Source organism: Anas acuta, chromosome 3 (assembly GCF_963932015.1).
Source record: "Anas acuta chromosome 3, bAnaAcu1.1, whole genome shotgun sequence".
NCBI classification, from domain to species: domain Eukaryota; kingdom Metazoa; phylum Chordata; class Aves; order Anseriformes; family Anatidae; genus Anas; species Anas acuta.
In genome coordinates, this window is record NC_088981.1 from 6,970,926 (window position 1) to 6,990,047 (window position 19,122).

Consider the following 19,122-nt stretch of genomic DNA (forward strand, 5'->3'; position numbering starts at 1 on the left):
GCAGGTCCCCTCCCCCCTTCCCATTTATTAATTAATTAAGCACCAAGAGCCGGGTGGGAGCTGGCACACGCGGCTTTATTGTCCCGGCGGGGCCGCCACGCGGGGCAGGTGCACGTAGCTCTTGAGGGGCGGCAGGGGCCGGATCTTGCGGCCGGCCCAGCCGCCCTTGCGGTGCCACAGCCCCGTGTGGGGCCGTTTGCCCAGCCAGCGGTTGCGGCCCGCCTTGCCGATCACCCGCTTGTTGTGGTCCACGTTGGAGACGCGGCCCACCGTGGCCACGCAGGTCTCCAGCACCTGGGGGAAAAAAGGAGAAGCCGTCGGCACCCCGTCCGCCGTTAGGTGGGGGGCAGGGGGTGGGGGTTTAGGGCTGGCGCGGCTCCGGGCTCCGCTACCTGCATTTGCCTCTTGGAGGGCAGCTGCACGATGGCCGTCCCGTTCACCTTGCGCAGCAGCACCCCGCAGGTCCCTGCCAGGAGAGGAGGAGGAGGAGGAGGCGGGGGCCGCGCTGAGCAGCAGGATTTGTGCCGAACCGCAGGGGGCACGTCCCCAAACACCCCAAACACCCGTGCCACTCACGCAGCGCCTCCCCCAGGGGACAGACCCCCGGGGGCAGCGCGGGGAGGCTGGCACACAGCTGCGCCCACCCCTAGGAAACACAATTTCACACCCCAGCACGGGGAGAGGAGGGGACAGGCGGCGGGTGGCCCCGCACAGACGCACCGGCCGCGCGGATGTACTGCGCCCCTTTGCCGGGGTGGCTCTCCAGGTTGCAGATCAGCGTGCCCACGGGCAGGGCCCCCAGCGGGTAGGCGTCCCCTTCCTTGGCCGACACTGCCGGGGGGGGAAAAAGCCGTGAGCATGGCACGGGGAGGGCGCTGAGCCCCCAAACGGGGCCGGCACGCAGCCCCGGGGTGCGCACCCGCCATCCTGCCGATGTGCGCCGAGTTCCTGATGATGTCCCCCGGCTGCATGTTCTCCGTGGCGATGATCCAGCGCTTCCGATTGCCGCCGGCCACCAGCGCGATGTCAGCCGACCTGCCCAGAGGCACGGAGGGTCAGAGCGGGGTTTGTCACGCTGCAGGGACCCCCCCCAGCCCCCAGCCCCTGGGGACTGCCCGGTGCCCGGTGCTCGCCTGCACGGGTCGTATCGCACGCTGACCACCTTCTCGCTGCCCTCCTGGTAGCGCAGCCGCTGGAAGTCGATCATGCGGTACCGCCGCTTGTGGCCCCCCCCGATGCCCCGCACGCGGATGCGACCTGGGGGACAAGGTGCAGGGGGGGGCTCCACATGGGTCAGGGTCCCCCCTCAGCCACCCGGTGCCCCCTTCACCCCCGCTGGGTCCCCTCAAGTCCCCAAGGTCCCCTCAGCCCCCTGGTGGGCCCCCATCTCCAGTGGCCCCCCAACATCCCCTCAGTGCCCTCCCCAGGTCCCCCTGGGTCCCCCGAGGTGCCCCCCCAAACCCCAGTGTCCCCCACCCCCAGATCAGATCCCCTCAGCCCCCCAGTGTCCTCCCAGCCCCCTCAATCCCCTGGTACCCCCCTCAGCCCCGGTGCCCCCCCCAGATCCCCTCAACCCCCCAGGGACCCCCCCCAGGTCCCCCTCAGCCCCCTGGGTCCCCTGAGGTGCCCCCCCCAACTCCAATGTCCCCCCCCCCAGATCACATTCCCTCAGCCCCCTGGTGCACCCCCAGCTCCCCCCAGCCCCCCAGTGCCCCCCCAGGCCCCGGTGCCCCCCCCGGGTTCCCTCAGCCCCCCGGGTCCCTCCTCAGCCCCCCAGTGCCCTCCCAGCCCCCCCAGGTCCCCCAATCCCCCAGTGCCCCCCAATGCTCCCCCACCCCCAGTACCCCCCCCAAATCCCCTCAACCCCCCCGGTGCCCCCTCCCCAGGTCCCCTTCAGCCCCCTGGGACCCCCAGATGCCCCCCCCCAGCCCCAGTGCCCCCCCCAAATCCCCTCAGCCCCCCAGTGCCCCCCCCAGATCAGATCCCCTCAGCCCCCCGGTGCACCCCCAGGTCCCCTCAGCCCCCCAGGTCCCCCCCCAGCCCCCCCCAGCCCCGGCTCCCACCCGTGTGGTCTCGCCCCCCGGTTTTCCTCATGCCGAGGGCCCGCACGGTGTACTTGACGCGGCACTTCCACATGGGGTCAGTCGTGCAGCGCGCCGCCGAGGCGCTCAGCCAGCGGCCGGCGGCCGCCGCCACGACCCCGGAGGGCGCCGCTATCGCGACAGGCCGGGCGGCGGCGATAGCGGCGATAGCGGCGGCGCGGGGGGGCGACAGCACCAGCGCCCCCAGCGCCCGGCACAGCGCGGCCGCCGCCATCTTGCGCGCCGCTCCCCCCGCCCTGTGAGGCCACCGCGCATGCGCGTCGCGGCCACAGGGCGAGGGGGCGTGGCCAAAGGGGGAGAGGGCGTGGCCACAAAGGAGGGGGCGTGGTCACAGGGGGAGGGGGCGTGGCCACGCTCCCGCTGGTGGCGCGAGGGGGCGCGCCGGCGCCAGTGGCGGCCATGTTGGGCTTAAAGGGGCCGCGCCGCTGAGCGGAGGGGGAGGAGCGCGGGGGGGGAGGGGGTGGGGGGGGCGTTTTGGGGGCGTTTTGGGGCCGGGCCCCGCCCCGTGTCGCCGCCGCAGCCCCGCACCGGTCACCGCCGCCCTGTGCCGAGCAGGTAGGAGCGGGATCGAGGGGTTTTGGGGCGGTTTTGGTTTTTTTTTGTTTTTTTTGGGGGGGTTTGGGGTCGGTTTGGGGTCGGTTTGGGGTCGGGGTGGGGGGCTGCGGTGTGGGGAGGGGGTGGGAGGGAAGGCCCCGGGGCACCGGGCTGCCCTGCTGCACTGTCAGCGGGGCGGGGGGGCGGGCAGGGGGGTGTCCTCCCCAAAATGGGGGTTTCTCCCCAAAATAGGGGTGTCCCCAAAAGAATGGGGGTGTCCCAAAAAAAAGGGAGTGTCCCCCCAAAATAGGGGTGTCCCAAAAAAACAGGGTGTTCCCCAAAAAATGGGGGTGTCCCCCAAAAGAATGGGGTGTCCCCAAAAAATAGGGGTATTCCCCAAAAGAATGGGGTATCCCCAAAAGAATGGGGTATCACCCCAAAAAATAGGGCATCCCCAAAAAATAGGGTGCCTTCCCAAAACCGTGGTGCCCTCCCAAAATCGTGGTGCCTTCCCAACCTTGGGGTGCCCTCCCAAAATTGTGGTGCCCTCCCCCTATAGGGCTGCCCCCCCAGAGGCCCCTTACCCTGCCTCCCTAGGGCACCCCGACCCCGCTGTCCCCTGGGAGCCCTGGGGCGGGTTCAGCCCCCCCGGCCCGGGTGGGTTTTGGGGTGCCCCGTGGTCCTCCTGGCGCCATAGGGCTACCGGGATGACGTCCCCATAGCCAGCTGGGGCATGGAAATAGGGCCTGGGCGGCTGTGGGGCAACCCTACGGCTCCACGAGCTGGGTTTTGGGGTGCCACCAAGCAGGGGTGCCCCCCCCCGAGCTATAGGATCGGTATTAGGGTGCGCAGCTGGGATCCCCAAGGGAACGGCGTCACCCCCCTGAGCCCTCGGAGACCAGCTCGGTGGCTGCCGGGGGTGGCACCCATGGGGTCGGTGTGCGTGGCACTGCCCCGAGCACGGCCCTATATCCGTCAGCACCGTGCCCACGGGGGGAACCGGGATCACCGGGCAAGCCGCTGCAGGCACCCAGGTAGGGCTGCTGGGGGGCAGATTCCCCGCTGGTGACGGGGACAGGCAGGGTGCCCGGCCGTCCCGTAACAAAGGGGCCGCTCCGAGCCGTGGTTTCGGGGTGAGTTTCCTCCCGGGGAGGCAGGGTGGAGAGGGACCGGGACGCCGGGAAAGGATGGAGGGGTTTTGGGGTGGAACAGGGGGGTTTTGTCCCCGTTTTTCCCGGCCCCAAGGATACGCAGCGGGCGTGCCTCCCGCTGCCAGACAAAGCCGGAGGAGCGATGACGGAGGCGGCTGCGAGCGCGCAGCGGCGGCTCGCAAACTTTGGGGGCCGCGTTTCCACCCGAAACCTTTCCCCGGGCGAAGAAATCCCTTCCCGAGCAGAGCTGCACCCCGCTGGAGGGGCTGGGGGGGACACGATTTCCCCTAAAGCTCCGTCAGGGAGAAGGGATGCGGCTGGAGGAGGGCTGGGGGATGGCGCTGCCGCAGGGAGCCGTGGCCGGGCAGCCTGGAGACGTTGGCACAATGGTGGGAGGCTGCGGAGGGCCCCCAGCCCTCACCAGCCCCCCCAGCACCGTGCCCGGCTCCTCTGCGCCCTGCTGGGGTCCTCTCCTAGCGCCCTTGGGGTCAGCTCCCCAAGGGAAAAAAGCACCTGCCCCCACTGCCAGCGAGGAGGAGGAGGAGGAGGAGGAGGAGGAGGAAGAGGAGGAGGAGGGCGGTGGCGCGCAGCGAGCGCGGGGTCAAAGATCTCCGGCAGCCCAGACGCAGGGTAAATAAACGGGGCTGAGCTCTGCGGGGCCGGAGGAAGGAGCAGGAAGCTCCTCGGGAGGAATGCCCAGGTGGGAACGGCAGCGGCGATCCCAAAAAGGGGTTTGGGGAGGGCGCAGGGGACGCGCCGCGAGGCTTTGACCTTGGCGAGGAGGTGCCGGGTAGAGGCTGGATCCGTGAGCAAACCCAACCCGGTGCTTATGGTGCAGGATCAGGGAGCTGGCTGCAGGGGCACGGGGCTGCGGGGGAATTATCCCGCCTGCTCCCACCCCGCTGCCTGCTGCCGGGGCCGGGTGCTGGCTGTGCGCAGCGAGCCGCCCGCCCTCCCCATGGGGCCGGGGGGAGATGCTGGGCGATGCCTGGCTGCGCTCCAGGACAGAGGTTTTCATGGTGCCCCGCTCAGCACAGCCGCAGCAGATGCGGAGTGGATTTGGCTGCTGGGAATGTGAGCAGGAGGTGGTTTTTAATTTTATTTTTTATTTTTTATTTTTTTTCCTTTTTTTTTTTTATAAAAACAACACCTTCTCAGCTGATGCTGGCACAGGGTGGGGGTGCTGAAGGCTGCCGCTCCCCCGGTCCCAGCCAAAGGCGTGCGTTTTCCAGGCCAGCCGGGCTTGCAAACAGCACGAGGGGCTGTGAGGAGCCATCGGGCTTCCTGCTACGGCACGTGGCTCCTCCTATTTATTTATTTTACCTGCGTTGCCTCCCGTGTCTGTGTTCCACAATCATCAAAGAACAAAAGCAGTGAACCCTTTCTGCTCTTGATAGGATGCCAACCCCACCAGCTCCTGTCTGCCCCGGGGCAGATGTGTGCCCTGGACGTTGGCTCTGGCTTTGGGAACGCAGGAGCTGTTTGGGCAACCACAACAACCCCAGTTTGGCATTTCCAGAAGGAGATGAGAAGCCCCCGGGTGCTTTCCAAACCTGGATCACTGCGGCCACGTCCCTGGAGTCCCTGGGAAGCCAGGTTTCGGGCAGGTTGTGTTGCAGCACATTTTCTGTAAGAGGTCAGGGTGGCGGGGAGCTGGAGCTGCTGGGACAGAGAGGGGTGTTCAGTGCTTAGGGAAAGAGCATTTCTGGAGTTTCCCCTCTTCTTGTGGGAGAACCCATCCACACAAAGCTCCCTCCTGAGCCCTAGTTCAACGCCCTGGGGCTCCTGCAGCCTGCGGGTTAGCACAGGCTTTCCCGACGCAGCCCTTCTGGCATCCAGAAGGGCTCCTGGAGCTCCGCACGCAGCCAGAGCTGGCATGTGGCAGCTGCTGCTGCAAGAAGCAGTTCTGGCACCGAACCCCAGCCAGGGCGTGGGGAGGGCTGAGCTGTTGGGCAGCACCCTTTGGCTTTGGGGTTGCAGCTCAGAAACGTGCTGGGTAGGAGCTCCCGGGGTGCCAGCGTCCTGTTTGTGTGCCCTCGGGGGCTCTGAGGTGTCCCGGCTGCCCCTAGGCTCCTGCGGTCCCTGTTTGTTTCCTGGTGCTATGGCACCAAAACGAGGAGGAAGCTTGTGACACCAGCTCTGCTCAACCTCAGCGCTCTGTTTCACTGCCCTCGATTTATTTTTTTCGGTGTCCGAGGTGTTGGGTTGAGCTTTGGTTGTGGCGTGGAGGCTCGGCTGTGCGTCGGTGATCTCGCTTTCGGCTTCGTGGAGGTCAGCCAGCCTTCCAAAAAACCCTTTATTCAGTGGTTTGACAGCAACGAGCTGGCTGAGGTCCAAAAGAAAAAACCCAAACCCTAACAAAACAACCCCCAAAGCCTTCCCTGCTTGCCTGAAGCAGGTCACCCACCTGCTGTAGGTACCCAAAGCACAGGGCTAGGGGAACTGCTGTGCCCACACGCCTCCAGCCCCGCGGTTCCGTGCCTGCAGTGCTCATCCATGTCCCTCTCCCAGGCTTCTTCGCTCCTTCTCGCTATGAATCAGCCTCATTCTGCTCCCCAGGAAGCTTTTTGTCCAGAACCCGGTTGTTTTTCCTGCAATTACCGCATCCTGAGATCGCGTTCTCCTACAGAAGAGCTCGCGGAGAGCAGTGGCAGGCACCCGCGGGCTGAAGGTCTTGTGCGAGCTGTGCAGCGCCGTGTCGCACGTGCACTTGGTCTGGGGACGTGCAGGGAGACAAGCTGAATTTGTTGAGGCACGTGTAGAGGTAACAAAAGACCACCTGAAGTCTTATCCCATCCTAGCTGCCCCCTGATTTCCCCGGTGCCAAGTTCGAGGCTCCCCAGAGCCTCCTGGCAGCGAGCTCCTGAGCTTTGAGGTCCGCTTGGACCCGTCTCGTCTGGCATCCTTGTCTTCGTTGCGGGCTTCAGACGTGAGCGCCGAAGCTTCCAGCTCTTTCCTCTTCCATCTCTCGTGTGTGGGAGCGGATTTCAGCGGCAGAAGAAGTGGGCTGAGAAAAACTGCTGATGCTCGGTGGTTTCCCGGTGCCGCACCGGAGCGCAGGAGGGAGGTTTGTGCCCAGCAGGACGTGGCAGCTGGTGGCTCCCCGGCTGCCTGCAAGCGCCGCAGAGCTCCGTGCAGGCTTCCTCCTGCCCTGCCTGCCCCCAAAAACGGGAGCAGGGCTGTTCCAGCAGCTCGCCGTCCGCGGGGAGGCCGTGCCAAGTGGAGCAGAAACGCGCCGGTGGAGACCTGAGCCGCCGCTTCGCCCCCCAGGGCTGCGGGGATGGCAGCTGGATAAAGGAGGAGCTGGGTGCTCCAGCCTGAGCCTCCCCTTTCTGCCCGGATAAAGGACGCTCCGTGCCCTTTGCTGAATGTGTGGGAGCAGGAAGAGTGCTTGTGCAGCAGCCTCAGCCTGCCTGGCCTTGGCATCGGTTGCCATAGAGCGCGGTGCCTCTCCGGAGGGCTGCGCACCGGGCACAGACCTGGCAGCCCTGGGGAGGGCTGGAAATAAGGCTCTGGGGGGAAGAATCCTCGCTTTGGGGGATAATGAGCCATCTTCCAACGGTGTTTGAGGGTTTTCTTCCCTGCAGTCCTCTCTTTGTTTTCTTGGTGGTGTTTGGGAGTGAGCAGCCCGGGTGCTGTGCAGCCCGCTCTGCTCCCTTGGAGGTTGGAGCTGGTGCCTGGCAGGGCTGTGCTTGTCACAGAACCACAGAAGGGTTTGGGTTGGAAGGGACCTCAAAGATTACTGAATTGCAGCCCCCTGCCATGTGCAGGGACACCTCCCACCAGCCCAGGCTGCCCAAAGCCCCATCCAGCCTGGCCTTGAGCACCTCCAGGTCACGGTTGTTTCGTTCCATCTCCCTTCTCAGACAACCTGCAGCCTTTACAGCTTGGCAAAACAAGCCGAGTGTGGGGACTGGGAGATGCTCCCGGCTTTTTTTTATCTTCTGGAAGGGCAGAAGAAAGACGGGCTGTTGCTGGAGCAGGGATCCTGGTGTTTGAACACGCAGCTCAGCAGTTTCTCAGGTGCTGGGTAGCTCTGCGCACAGCGGAATTAATGAGCCTGATTTCCTATGGATCTGGGGCTTGTGGGGCTGTTATCTAGCAAGGTGCGAGCTCTGGTGGCTTTTTATCCTTCAGCAGTTGTTACCTGGGCTTGTGTGGAAGCAGGTAAATGTCTGCTGCGCCTTGCTAGCAAGCTGGGAAGCCTCGCACATCTCTCCTGGATTGTGCTCACCCGCAGAAGGCTGACTGCGGGGAAGGTTTGGGGGTTTCCCTTGTTGCTTCAGCACTCAGTCCCTCCCCCTGATGTTTTACCAAGGTGGGAAAGAGCACAGGGGGGTCACGGATCTGGTGGATTCCCCAGGAACGGGCAGCTAAGTAATTTGGAAAACGGGTTAAGAGTGGCAGCCAGTTCTCAACAGCATCTCCTTGCCTTCAGAACAATAATTCATGCCCCGTGGTTTGATCCCGGGGACATTTTCCCTGCCGCTCTTACCCTTTGCTCTTCCCACTTTGTTGCCAAGCACAAATCTCGGCTCCTAAATGAAAGCTAAATCACTCGTGGCTGGCTGCTGGAACAGCCCCGAGGCACTCAGGTTTGGGTTTTCTCTCTCCCCAGGGCTGCAGGACCAGGACTATGTCCACCATGGTGTACCCAAGGGAGGAGAAACTGGACAAGCTGAGCCAAGAGGAGATCATTTCCAACACCAAGCTGGTGATGCAGGGGCTGGAGGCGCTCAAGAACGAACACAACTCCATCCTGCACAGCTTGCTGGAGACCATCAAGTGCCTGAAGAAGGATGAAGAAGCCAACCTGGTGCACGAGAAATCCAACCTGCTCCGCAAATCGGTGGAGATGATCGAGCTGGGGCTTGGAGAGGCTCAGGTGAGAGCGGCGAGCGCCCTTCTGTGTGCTTGGTACCTGGGACTGACGGGGAGGGTGGCCCTGAGGGTGGTCCCCAAGCGTGTGTGTGAGGGAGACGTGAGGCTGGGGGCTCTCCTGACCCTCCCTGTCCCTCCCGACAAGGTGATGATGGCGCTGTCCAACCACCTGAACGCGGTGGAGTCGGAGAAGCAGAAGCTGCGGGCTCAGGTGCGGAGGCTGTGCCAGGAGAACCAGTGGCTGCGCGACGAGCTGGCCAACACCCAGCAGAAGCTGCAGCGCAGCGAGCAGACCGTGGCTCAGCTGGAGGAGGAGAAGAAGCACCTGGAGTTCATGAACCAGCTGAAGAAGTATGATGAGGATGTCTCGCCTTCGGTAGGTCCCCGTCCTGTCAAGCAGCAGCCTTTTGCCCCCGGGGGGGTTGGACCCAGCGGGATGGCGTGGGTGTGACAGCCTTGCCCTGGGTCCGTTGTGTGGGAGAAAGGTGGTGGCAGAGACACCGGGGAAGTTGGTGGTGGTTTGGGGCTGCAGCAACGGGGAGAGATTCGCAGCTGGCTCAGCCCGGGCTGGTGTCATCTCCTCCGAGAACCGACAGCCCTGTGATTCCCATCTTAGGAGGAGAAGGAGGGCGACTCCACCAAGGACTCCCTGGACGATCTGTTCCCAAATGAGGAGGAAGAGCACGGTCCTGGATGTAAGTGTGGGCTTGTGCTTGGTGTTGGTTGCTGACTGTCCCCATTCCAACCCGCCCTGCCGACCGTGCCCCCGTGTCCCGTTCTGTGCCCGCAGTGCCCCACCAGCACAGCAGCGCGGTGGCAGCTGCCCAGCAGGGAGGCTATGAGATTCCCGCACGCTTGCGCACCCTCCACAACCTCGTCATCCAGTACGCCTCCCAGGGACGCTACGAGGTGGCTGTGCCTCTCTGCAAGCAGGCGCTGGAGGACCTGGAGAAGACATCGGGCCACGATCACCCCGATGTGGCCACCATGCTCAACATCCTGGCGCTGGTGTACAGGTGAGGGTGGTGGGGAGGGCGCAACGGGGCCAGGAGGGCTTTCTCCCTCCTGTTCACCCGCTCGGCACATTGTGGTGGCAAGGAGTTCTTCCAGCTTCCAAGGATTTGCCTTTTAGAAAGGGTTTTTGGCACAGGTAAAGGATTTGGACCGCCAAACTCCCTGATAAAACCAGGGACTGGCTAAAGCAGGGAGGAAAGGAGAAACGGGTGGGCTGTGGGAGCTGGTGTGTGCAGAGGGAGGACTGCTGGTTGTGGTTCTGCTTGCCGTGGGCTGTGGTGTCCAAACCCTGAATAACTCGCTGGCTTTGCACCGCAGGGATCAGAACAAATACAAAGAGGCAGCGCACCTCCTGAACGACGCGCTCTCCATCCGGGAGAAGACCCTGGGCAAAGACCACCCGGCGGTGAGTGTCTCCCTCCTCCCTTGGTCACTCCTCTTGCCCAGGGACCCTGGGGTGTGTGGGGTGCTGTTTGGCCACATCAGCCTCTTTCTGCTGTTTTATTCAGCGTGGCCTGGCAGCATCCAGGAGAAGCCAGTTCCTGACACGTAGGCAAGGTTGGTCCCACTGAATTCATCTTTGTTTCAAAAAAAAACCTTTTATCTCTGCAGGTGGCTGCAACTTTGAACAATCTGGCTGTCCTCTACGGCAAGAGAGGGAAGTACAAAGAAGCAGAGCCCCTGTGTAAGCGAGCCCTGGAGATCCGTGAGAAGGTACTGGGCTCCCACAGTCTCCCTTCCAGCTCCCCCTTAGGGTTTTCTTTCCCTTCCTTGCCATGTTTAAATGTCTTTTTGTGGCTTTTCCTCTTCTGTGCACCCAGGTCCTAGGCAAAGACCACCCCGACGTGGCCAAGCAGCTGAACAATCTGGCCCTGCTGTGCCAGAACCAGGGCAAGTACGAGGAGGTGGAGTACTACTACTGCAGGGCCCTGGAGATCTACGAGAGCTGCCTGGGTCCTGACGACCCCAACGTGGCCAAGACCAAGAACAACCTGGTGAGGCCCTGGGAGGAGGCGGCGTGGGGATGGCTGGGAGATAGCTGGGAGAGGTGGGCAGGGTAAATCTGTGTCGTCCAGCGGGATTGGAGCTGCTTTCTTGGTTGCAGGCCTCCTGCTACTTGAAGCAGAGCAAATACAAAGACGCCGAGGTGCTGTACAAGGAGATCCTCACCCGTGCTCACGTGAAGGAGTTTGGCTCCGTGGATGGTTCGTACGGCAGGAGTTACTGGGGCTGGGGAAGGCCCAGCAGTTTGGTCCCCTGGCTCTCAGCCTGAGCTTGGTGTCCCCTTGGCAGAGGGATGGGGATGCCTTGCAGGGCCCCTGCTTTGGGCACTCCTCGAGACGCTGCCCTTGGAGTGTCTCGTGCTGGTCCACGTCCCTCGGAAGGAGACTTGGAGAGCTCTGGCTGTGAGCCTGTGCTTGGGAAGCAGCTGTGGCTAACGGGGGGAACAGGGTTGTGCAGGAGCTGGAGCTCCAGGGGAAGTGTGGCAGAGCAAGGGGACGAGGTGGTGACCAGAGCTGTCTTGTGTCCTTCCCCGCACAGATGAACACAAGCCCATCTGGATGCACGCGGAGGAGAGAGAGGAGATGAGCAAGGTGAGTCTAAGCTGGGGGCGCAGCAAGAGCTGAGGGGAAAGATTCATCTTGTAAAGCTGCTGGCCAAAACTGGCCCGACAGAGCCATGCTGGCTGTGCCCCCTTCTCTCCCAGGGCTGTGGGGCAGGCCGGGAAATCCAGCCGTGCAGGAGAGATGTGCAGCTGGAGTGAGATTCATTTTACAGCCTGGGCAAGGACTGAGCCTCGTCCTCCCCTGGGACATTTGGGCTGGGCACAGCTGCCCTGGGGGCAGTGGCACAGCACGGTCAGGAGTGGTGACCACACACCTGGCTTGTCCTGCTGGGACTGCTGCGCTCCGCTTCGTGCCATTTCCATATTTCCTATTAAAAAAAAAGTATCAAACTGTCTTTGTAGAGCTTCACTTTTTTTTTTTTTATTTTTTTCCCCTCGCCTCTCTTTCTCCCTGCCCTTAGTGGCAGCAGGGAGAGGCCGGCTTTCCTTACAGCAGCTCCGGCCTCGAGTCTAGGCTTTTTGTGCCCCCGGAGCATTTCAGGGCGGTTTCAGCCACCCTTTTAGGGCTGCCTGTGTGCAGGCATCAGAGGCGTTTTGAACATTAAGTGGTCTTATCCTTGGGGTTGCCCAGGCTGTCAGTTTGTGTCCCGAGGACCCCTAAATGTGCCAGGCCTGATCCTGGTGCCCGGAGGGCTAACAGATATCCTCTCACCCTACAGAGCAAGCACAGAGACAGCGCTCCCTACGCCGAGTACGGCGGCTGGTACAAGGCCTGCAAGGTTAGCAGGTAAGAGGGGTTCGTGGTGGGCAGCTTAGGGGTGGGCGAGGTGCCCCCAGGGCTCACCCTGCGTCTGTTCCCCGCAGCCCAACCGTGAACACCACCCTGAGGAACCTGGGCGCGCTGTACCGGCGCCAGGGCAAGCTAGAGGCAGCAGAGACCTTGGAGGAGTGTGCAGTTCGCTCCCGGCGGCAGGTAACCCCGGGGGGACCTTGCTCAGGGGGGGAACTTTGGGGTTTCGGGGCTGTCCCGTGCCTTGCAGCCTCCCATATCCGTGGCTGACGTCCCCGTAACAGCTCGGGGCTTGGGGTTGGGGTTGGGGTTGTGTGTGTGCATGTATGCTCGTGGATGGATGGAGCACGTGTTTTTGGGGGAATATTGTGTAGGGGGGGCTCTGTGTTGTGATGGAAGCGTGGCTCTTGGAGCGCAGGAATCCTGCAGCTGCCTTAGGGCAGGATCCTGGGCTTTGTCAGCCACCGAGGAGACCTGCACTCACCGGAATATTTTCTTCCTACTAATTGCTCATCCAGGAAATACAGTCGAGATTTCCCAGAGCTCCTCTCACCCTAAACTCCTCTCAGTCCTCACACAAAGCGGGAGTTGTGAGCACCCAGCACAAAGGCTGGGGGAGAGCAGAAACCCTCACGCACCAAAACGTGAAGGACAAAAAGTTTTCAGCTTCGGGGCAGCGAGCCCTTGTCACTCGGGGTGGCTCATGGCTTGAAAGGGGGTCCCCGAACCTGAAACAAAAAAAGAGGCTGGTCAATGCAGGAGAGGATTTGGCTCTGTCCTCGTGCGGGAGGATTTTGGCTGCGATGGGCCGGGCCCGGGCAGGGCAGTGCCACCGAAGGGCGAAACCTGGTGCTTCCTTATCCCTTTCTGCTTGCAGGGCATCGACCCCATCAACCAGACGAAGGTGGTGGAGATCCTGAAGGAGGGCGACGGCACAGAGAGGCGTCGGAGCCTGGGTGGCGGCGTCAAGTACGAGAATGCCACAGACGGTAGCGAGGAAGTGAGTATGGGCGTGGAATGGAGCGGGGTAAGTACAAGACACCATCAAGAACGGCCTCAGCTGGCTGCTGGAGGGAAGGGGCAGCCCAGCTCAGGGCTCTCCCCGTGTGGCCTGTCGTGGCATCCTCGTCTGCCTCCATTTATCCCCTCCTTGCACACTTCTTCCTCCCCTTCTTTCTCGGTGGGAGCCAGCCAGCCCACGGAGGTGCGTGCCTGGGCCTGGCTGCTGGCGTACAGGCCAGAGACCCCCCAAACAGGGGGGGCTGCGGGTTCCTGGCAGCGCACAGCATGAGCTGGTCCCGGCCCACAATTAATCTCAGCCTCGGCAACCTTATTAACACCTCTCCCCGCTGCGCACCCCCCTCGGGCCCACGCGGCCTGCGGGAGCATCTCGCCTCTGCGGCCTGCAGCGCGCCACACGGGCAGGGAGCACAGGGAGCTCTGTGTGTGTGTGTGTGTGTGTTTGTGGGGCTGTGGCTGCGTGGTTTCAGGGCAGGGGACAGTCCTCAGGCAGCGCCACGGTGGTCTCGTGCCCCCCGCGGGCTCTGGATGAGCGAGGAGGTGGTGGCCAGGGGAGGCTGCTGGTGTGAGCCCCCTCGGACACCGAGGGGCACTTCGGTCACCGAGCTCGGAGGGAGGTGGAGGTGCAGGTTGAGGGGCAGGAGAACTCTGCGAGCAGGCTGGAGACGAGGCTGGAGACGAGGCGGCACGGGAGCATGCGTGAACACCCAGGGTGCTTGGCTCGAGGGCTGTTAACGCTTCCCAATCTCTAGCTCAGGGTGTAGCCTCGGGTGGGTGGGCTGCAGCCTGGCACTCACTGAGCACAAGTCCCTCCGCTTCCCCCCCTCACGCCTGCTCTCACTAACCCCGCCGTCCTCACCCGCATGAGCTGTCTCCCTTTCCTCCTTCCTCTCCCCCGGTGCCATGACAGCCCCTCAGCACCCAAGCCTGAAGCCCGCTGGCTCTCTTGATTGTGGATTGTACCCTGGAGGGGGCCTGGGGAGCAGAGTTTTGAGGGCTCCCCCGGACACCAGGCTGCCCTCAGCCTCAGTTTGTGGTGTCAGCACTGAGGAGGGTCCCACCCCGGGCCAAACACCGACTTTGGGCCCTCCTGTTCCCCGTTAGCAGAGGGGGACAGTCCCCATCCCTGCAATCCTTCCCCAGCCAGCTGTAGGGAGGTTTTGGGAGCCGGGACGTGGCTGCTCGGTGCCTTTCCCAGCCCAGCCAGCTCCCTCTGCCCCGCCAGCAGCCCCAAAAAGGAGGCTGAGGCAGCTCCCCCTGCCCCTGTCCATCACGGGCAGCTGTTCCCTCTGCTGGCCATGAGACCTCGGTCACACCACCCCAGGCATCTCTGCCACCATCCCTTGGCAGGGCTCTGGGAGCCCCAGGGGTGGCAGCGACCTCTCTGCCCCCTCGAGAAGCACCCCGGGGCCTGGCCCAGCTACCTGCTGCCCAGGTAAAGGTGTGATCCCGCTGTTTGAGCCCCCCCAGCCTCCCTCCCCATCTAGACACCGCCCGGTGTCACCGCATGCAGCCCGGGCCGTGCCCCAGCACCTCCCCCAGGGTACCTCCGACCTCACGGCCTTGTGAATTGTGTCTCTCTCCTCTCTGTGCACTAGGCTTAAATGCCTCCCGAGACTCCCTCTTACCCCCTCCACCGCAGCCAACCACCTGGATGTGTGTGTTGTTACCTTCCGACTTTTCCTCCACCACCACCATCCCTCCTTCCTCGCCGAGAGCTCCGCGCCAGCCCCCCCAACCCTCCCGGCGCGCGAGGGCACCACAGCGCCTGCAGAGGAGCTCCCGGCCCCCACGGGGCCCAGCTCCAGCCCCGTGGCCAGCAAGAGCAGGAAGGATCTCCGTTTTGGGCCACGGAGGCCTGGCCTCGGCAGGCCCGTCGTGTGCCCGCTTGCTTTCTTCCCCCCCCACCCCCCCATAGGTTTTTTAGCTGATTTTAGCACCCCGTAGCAAACCTGCGCTGGCCGTCCTCTCCCTGCAGCACGGGGCAGTCCCCGCAGTGCTCTCCTCCTCCTCCCCGCAGCCCAGGAGGCTCTCAGCAGGGTTTTGGATGTCCCTACCATGCACCCCAGGTATGGGGTGACAGCCAAGGGACACTTGGCTGCTGGCTCCTAACCCGATGCTGTGGCTGAGCTGGCGGGGTGGCAGTAAGAGCAAGCGTCCCGTGGCTCCAGGGTCCCCACACGTGGCTGAGAGGCGAGGGTGAGGCTGTTCTCTGTTTTTTTCGGAGGCAGAAGGATGGGTAGGAGGAGAGCGGAGCTGCTCTCCGAGCAGGTACAAGTGGCTGAGGGAGAGAAGGGGCTGGTGTGAAGCACAGCAAGGGGAAAAAGGAGGTGCGAGGAAGGGTGTGAGGGAAGGAAGAGCACGAGGGAGAGGTGAGGGGGCAGGAGGGAGGTTTCCAGAGGAGGAGGAGGCTTTCCTGGGAAGGAGGAAGAGTTCAGAAACGCGGGACCTGGCTCACGAGGCACGGTCCTCGGGGCTGTGACTCGCTGTCCTTAGCCACGTGGACGGGAAGACCCTAACCCTCTTACAGGGGCCACAGTGCTGACCCTGGGCTGGTGTGGGGACAGCTCAGCACCCCCGGTGCTGCTGGACCCGCAGGGAAAAGGCCATCTTTTCCCAAAAGCAGCCCATTTTGCCGTGAGCCCCATACTCTTGGGTGCACGCCCCCATCCCACCCGCTGCGGGGAGAGAGGAGCCTGGGGAGGCTGCGGGGAGCAGGGCAGAGCCTAGAGGCCAGCGCAGGAATCCCCCCCCCTTTATTTATTTAGCTGGGTAGTTTCCTGCTTGTCACCTGGCAGTAAGAAACCTGCTCGTGTCTGCCTGGGCCTGGCTTTCCCCTGCTGCTGGTGGTGCTGGTGGTGGTGCGGAGGCATCGGGGAGGCTCTCCTGGGAGCTTGTGCTTGCTGGAAAAGCAGGGGGCTCGTCCTCGGGACCACCACCACGGGGATCTGAGGGCTGTAGGGCTGCGCCGTGGCCGCCTCTCCCTCCCACCACGTGCTCCTCGGAGCGCGGGGAGCCCCCCCCCCCCCCCTCAGCACCACCCGGCTCGGCGCTCTGCCGCGTCCCCAACCTGGTGCTGTACCCACTGTACCTCCTGATTAAAGGCAGACAGACCCGAACCGCTGCCCTGTGCTTCTTTCCACGCTCCGGAGGGGCGAGAGGCTGCTGGGTCAGGCGGGGGTGCGCTTGGCGTCTGTGTGCGTGCAGGGGGGGGGACACATGCTGCCGCATGGGAGGCAGGGGGGCGCCTCGCTGAGGGACCCCAGGCTGCTGTTCACCTCCCCGGCCTCCAACCTGGAGTTGTTCCCCAGCCTAGCCCTGCAGCCAAATGCTGGGGCTGCCACAGAGCACCAAAATTTGGGTTTTCTTCTACATTTATTTCTGGTACCCAGAAAAAGACCCCGCTGTGCTGAGCTTCACATGCGGCCAAATCCCGCCCGGGTCCTCTGCCCCCGTGCAGCGGAGGGGCTCGGTGGTGGAGCTGCTGCTTGTTCTCATCCCGGTGGGTGCAGCGAGGTGGGTGCTCTGCAGCAAACCAAGCCCCATCAGCCTGCTGGGTTAAAAATAACGCTGCAGAAGAGGGAGCGGGGAGAGAAAAGGAGGCTATTTTTAACCCGGAGTGCAGCAGCACTCGCTTCTGGCAGCGGTCCGCAGGCAGCCTGCACCGCTACAGCTGGGGAAACGGGGCTCCATCCTCCAGCCCCGACCCCACAGCTTTCCTCCCAGTGGGATCCTGCTGCCCCCGCACCACCATCCCGCTCCCCTGCCCCACCAATGCTCCCTGGCAAAAGGATCAGCGCCTGGCGTGGCAGAGCCATGCCAGGAGCGTGGTGACCCAGCGCTAGCGGTGGCGGGGCTTTTTTGCTTCCTTCCCCTCTGTCCCCTCTGTCCCCTCCCCATCTTTGCTAGTGCCGCGTACCAGCTCTGCCCAAAGCTGCCTGTGATGCCCGGCGGAGGAGCGGGATTGCTTGCCCTGCTAATCCTGCGTTCCCTCTCTGCGTTCCCGGTGAGTGGGTGCCCGGCAGCAGCAGCAGCAGCAGCAGCAGCAGCACGTGGTTTTCCCAGCTGGGGAACCCCTCGTGGCGGTGAGGAAGCGAAGAGGTGCTCGGCACCCCAGAGCAGATGGGATCGGGGCCGGGAGAAAGGTTTGCTGGTAGGGCACGGTCTGTTCGGATGGAGGGGTACAAAGGGGCTCCCGTGTGTGCTCACGAGGTTCTTCTGTGGTTGCCTCACCTCTGTTTTTCTGCCTCGTCGTGCCAGGGAAAACAGCTCTTGGGGCCATTGGGAGCAAAAGAAGACCACAGTTAACAGGTTACGAGAGCAAAAGCAGCCCCACACCGGCGGCGATGGCACAGCCCTGTGCCACGGGTGTGCCCGGCCGCGTGGGAGGGCTCGGTGACACAGTGGCACAAGGCGGTGGTGTGCTGGCAGCCGGCACGTGGCCACCGAACGCGGCCACGTGGAGCTCAGCCACCAGAGGGGCGAGAGTCCATCAAGGGCTGAGAGTGCCTGTCTCCATCGCGGGGACATTTGGGGGCACGAGGGAGGCAACGGAGAGGTTTAGGTTTAGGTTTGGGGCCAAGTTTGGTCTCGGAGAAAGCAGGCAGCAAAGGAGCCAGCCCGGAGCAGCCAGATGTCCCAAAGCCGATCGTCCCGGGGGCGTTCGAGGTGGGCTGAGTCCGTGTGCGAGTGCGGAGTGGTTCTGTCTGACACGAGTGGCCCAGGACCAGCGAGTGGGATGGACGGGGGGAGCACCACCGGCACAGCGAGGAAGGGGGAGAGGGGAGGCTCATCTCCAGCCGGCAGTGGCTGGGGAAACAAATGCCCTAACAGCACGTCCTGACCTCACCGAAGGTGTCCCCAAGCTTGGGGACCCCCCTCCTTGCTGCTTGCTGACCCCGGGGAGCTGTAGGGGATGGAGCGGGGCTGGGGGTGCCGGCGGCCCGGTTCTCAGCGTGCCACAGCCCCCCCCTCGGCGCCGCTCAGCCCCGGCCCCTGGCTTGTGTCTCCGTCTCCAGGACGGCAGCGGCACCCTCCAGCGCAGCAGCTCCCTGGGGAAAATCCGCGAGGTGATCCGGAGGAGCAGCGAGATGTTGGTCAAGAAGCTGCAGGGCAACGGGCCCCTGGAGCCCAGGAACACCAGGTAGGGATCCCAGGGCGTTGGGGTGCCGCCGACGGAGGTCGGGCACCAGCTCACCCCCCCCTCTCCTCTGCTTCCTCGCAGCATGAAGCGAGCCGCCTCGCTCAACTACCTGCACAAGTCCAGCGACGCTTCCTTCGAGGTGAGGGACGGGGACGGGGCAGGAGCAGGCACCGGGGGGGCCCGTGGGTACCCGTGGGTGCCTGTTCTCATGTGTGTTGTGTTTTTCAGGGCACCCAAGGGCTCCGTGCGGAGAGCAGAGGCCTCAGCGCCAGCAGCATGGATCTTTCCTCCCACAGCTCCCTGCTCGCTTCCAACTGACCCCCTTCTCTCGGTGTCCCCCCCCCCCCCCGGCACACTCAGCGCCTCGCCACGGCTTTGTGGGGCCGCAGCCGGCCCCCTCCCCACCACCTCCACCGCTCCCTCCCCATCATCACGGTGCCCCCCTTGCTCCACCCCGGGGGTCCTGGCGGGGTGGGGGCTGCAAGGAGGTCCCCTAGCTAGTTTGGGATGACGGGGGGACAACAGGAAAGTAGGGTGCTGGTGGGGTCAGGCTGCCCCATATCGCATGGGGTGCCCCCCAGCACTGGGCTGTCCCCCACCCCCTGGAGCCCCCGGGTGCTCTCCATCCCCGGGGCGCCCCTATGAGCCCCCAAGCTTGCGGGAGAGGGCTGGGGGCTGGAATTTGGGGCTGGAATTTGGGGCAGGGCGCGGCTCCCGAGCTGTACTTTCCGAAATAAAGCCCCCCACCCCTCCTAATCCGTGCCTGCCGGGGGTATTTGGGGAGGGAGGGGGGCGCGCAACGGGGCTCGGGGGGGCGCGCAAAGAGGCTCGGGGGGCGCGCAACGGGGCTCGGGGGCGCGCAACGGGGCGGAGAGCGATGACGTCGGAGGGGATGACGACAGGGCCGATGACGTCATCAT

The 19,122-nt window shown here is 63.9% G+C and overlaps 2 protein-coding genes across 6 annotated transcripts; one reads left to right on the top strand and one right to left on the bottom strand.

The window, feature by feature from the left end:
• Positions 1 to 54: 54 nt before the first annotated feature.
• On the bottom strand, positions 55 to 2,363 carry MRPL2 (mitochondrial ribosomal protein L2). The gene is made up of 6 exons (XM_068675464.1): positions 2,064 to 2,363; positions 1,134 to 1,257; positions 920 to 1,035; positions 721 to 831; positions 393 to 466; positions 55 to 294 (listed from the first exon to the last, which is right to left on the bottom strand). Exons 1-6 carry the CDS (start codon positions 2,314 to 2,316, stop codon positions 76 to 78), a joined length of 897 nt encoding a protein of 298 aa, XP_068531565.1. The 5' UTR covers positions 2,317 to 2,363; the 3' UTR covers positions 55 to 75.
• Positions 2,364 to 2,494: 131 nt separating this feature from the next.
• Positions 2,495 to 18,958, top strand: KLC4 (kinesin light chain 4). 5 transcript variants are annotated; one of them, XM_068675450.1, is made up of 16 exons: positions 2,495 to 2,657; positions 8,406 to 8,672; positions 8,814 to 9,044; positions 9,285 to 9,363; positions 9,459 to 9,684; positions 10,001 to 10,088; positions 10,295 to 10,396; positions 10,504 to 10,677; positions 10,788 to 10,887; positions 11,225 to 11,277; positions 11,969 to 12,036; positions 12,114 to 12,222; positions 12,917 to 13,066; positions 18,078 to 18,202; positions 18,284 to 18,341; positions 18,431 to 18,958. In XM_068675450.1, exons 2-16 carry the CDS (start codon positions 8,424 to 8,426, stop codon positions 18,518 to 18,520), a joined length of 1,902 nt encoding a protein of 633 aa, XP_068531551.1. In that variant the 5' UTR covers positions 2,495 to 2,657; positions 8,406 to 8,423; the 3' UTR covers positions 18,521 to 18,958. The 5 variants fall into 5 exon arrangements, with proteins under 5 accessions (XP_068531551.1, XP_068531553.1, XP_068531554.1 ...); XM_068675452.1 differs by having other exon boundaries at positions 12,917 to 13,039; XM_068675451.1 differs by lacking the exon at positions 2,495 to 2,657 and adding an exon at positions 4,343 to 4,487.
• Positions 18,959 to 19,122: the final 164 nt, after the last annotated feature.

Coding starts and splice junctions, on each gene's coding strand:
- MRPL2 (XM_068675464.1), bottom strand. CDS start 2,316: ATGGCGGCGGCCGCGCTGTGCCGGGCGCTGGGGGCGCTGGTGCTGTCG. Junction 1,036..1,133: donor GTGCGATACGACCCGTGCAG/GCGAGCACCGGG, acceptor GCCTCTGGGCAG/GTCGGCTGACATCGCGCTGG. Junction 467..720: donor GCAGTACATCCGCGCGGCCG/GTGCGTCTGTGC, acceptor CTCTCCTGGCAG/GGACCTGCGGGGTGCTGCTG.
- KLC4 (XM_068675450.1), top strand. CDS start 8,424: ATGTCCACCATGGTGTACCCAAGGGAGGAGAAACTGGACAAGCTGAGC. Junction 10,089..10,294: donor TGGGCAAAGACCACCCGGCG/GTGAGTGTCTCC, acceptor TTATCTCTGCAG/GTGGCTGCAACTTTGAACAA. Junction 18,342..18,430: donor CCAGCGACGCTTCCTTCGAG/GTGAGGGACGGG, acceptor TGTGTTTTTCAG/GGCACCCAAGGGCTCCGTGC.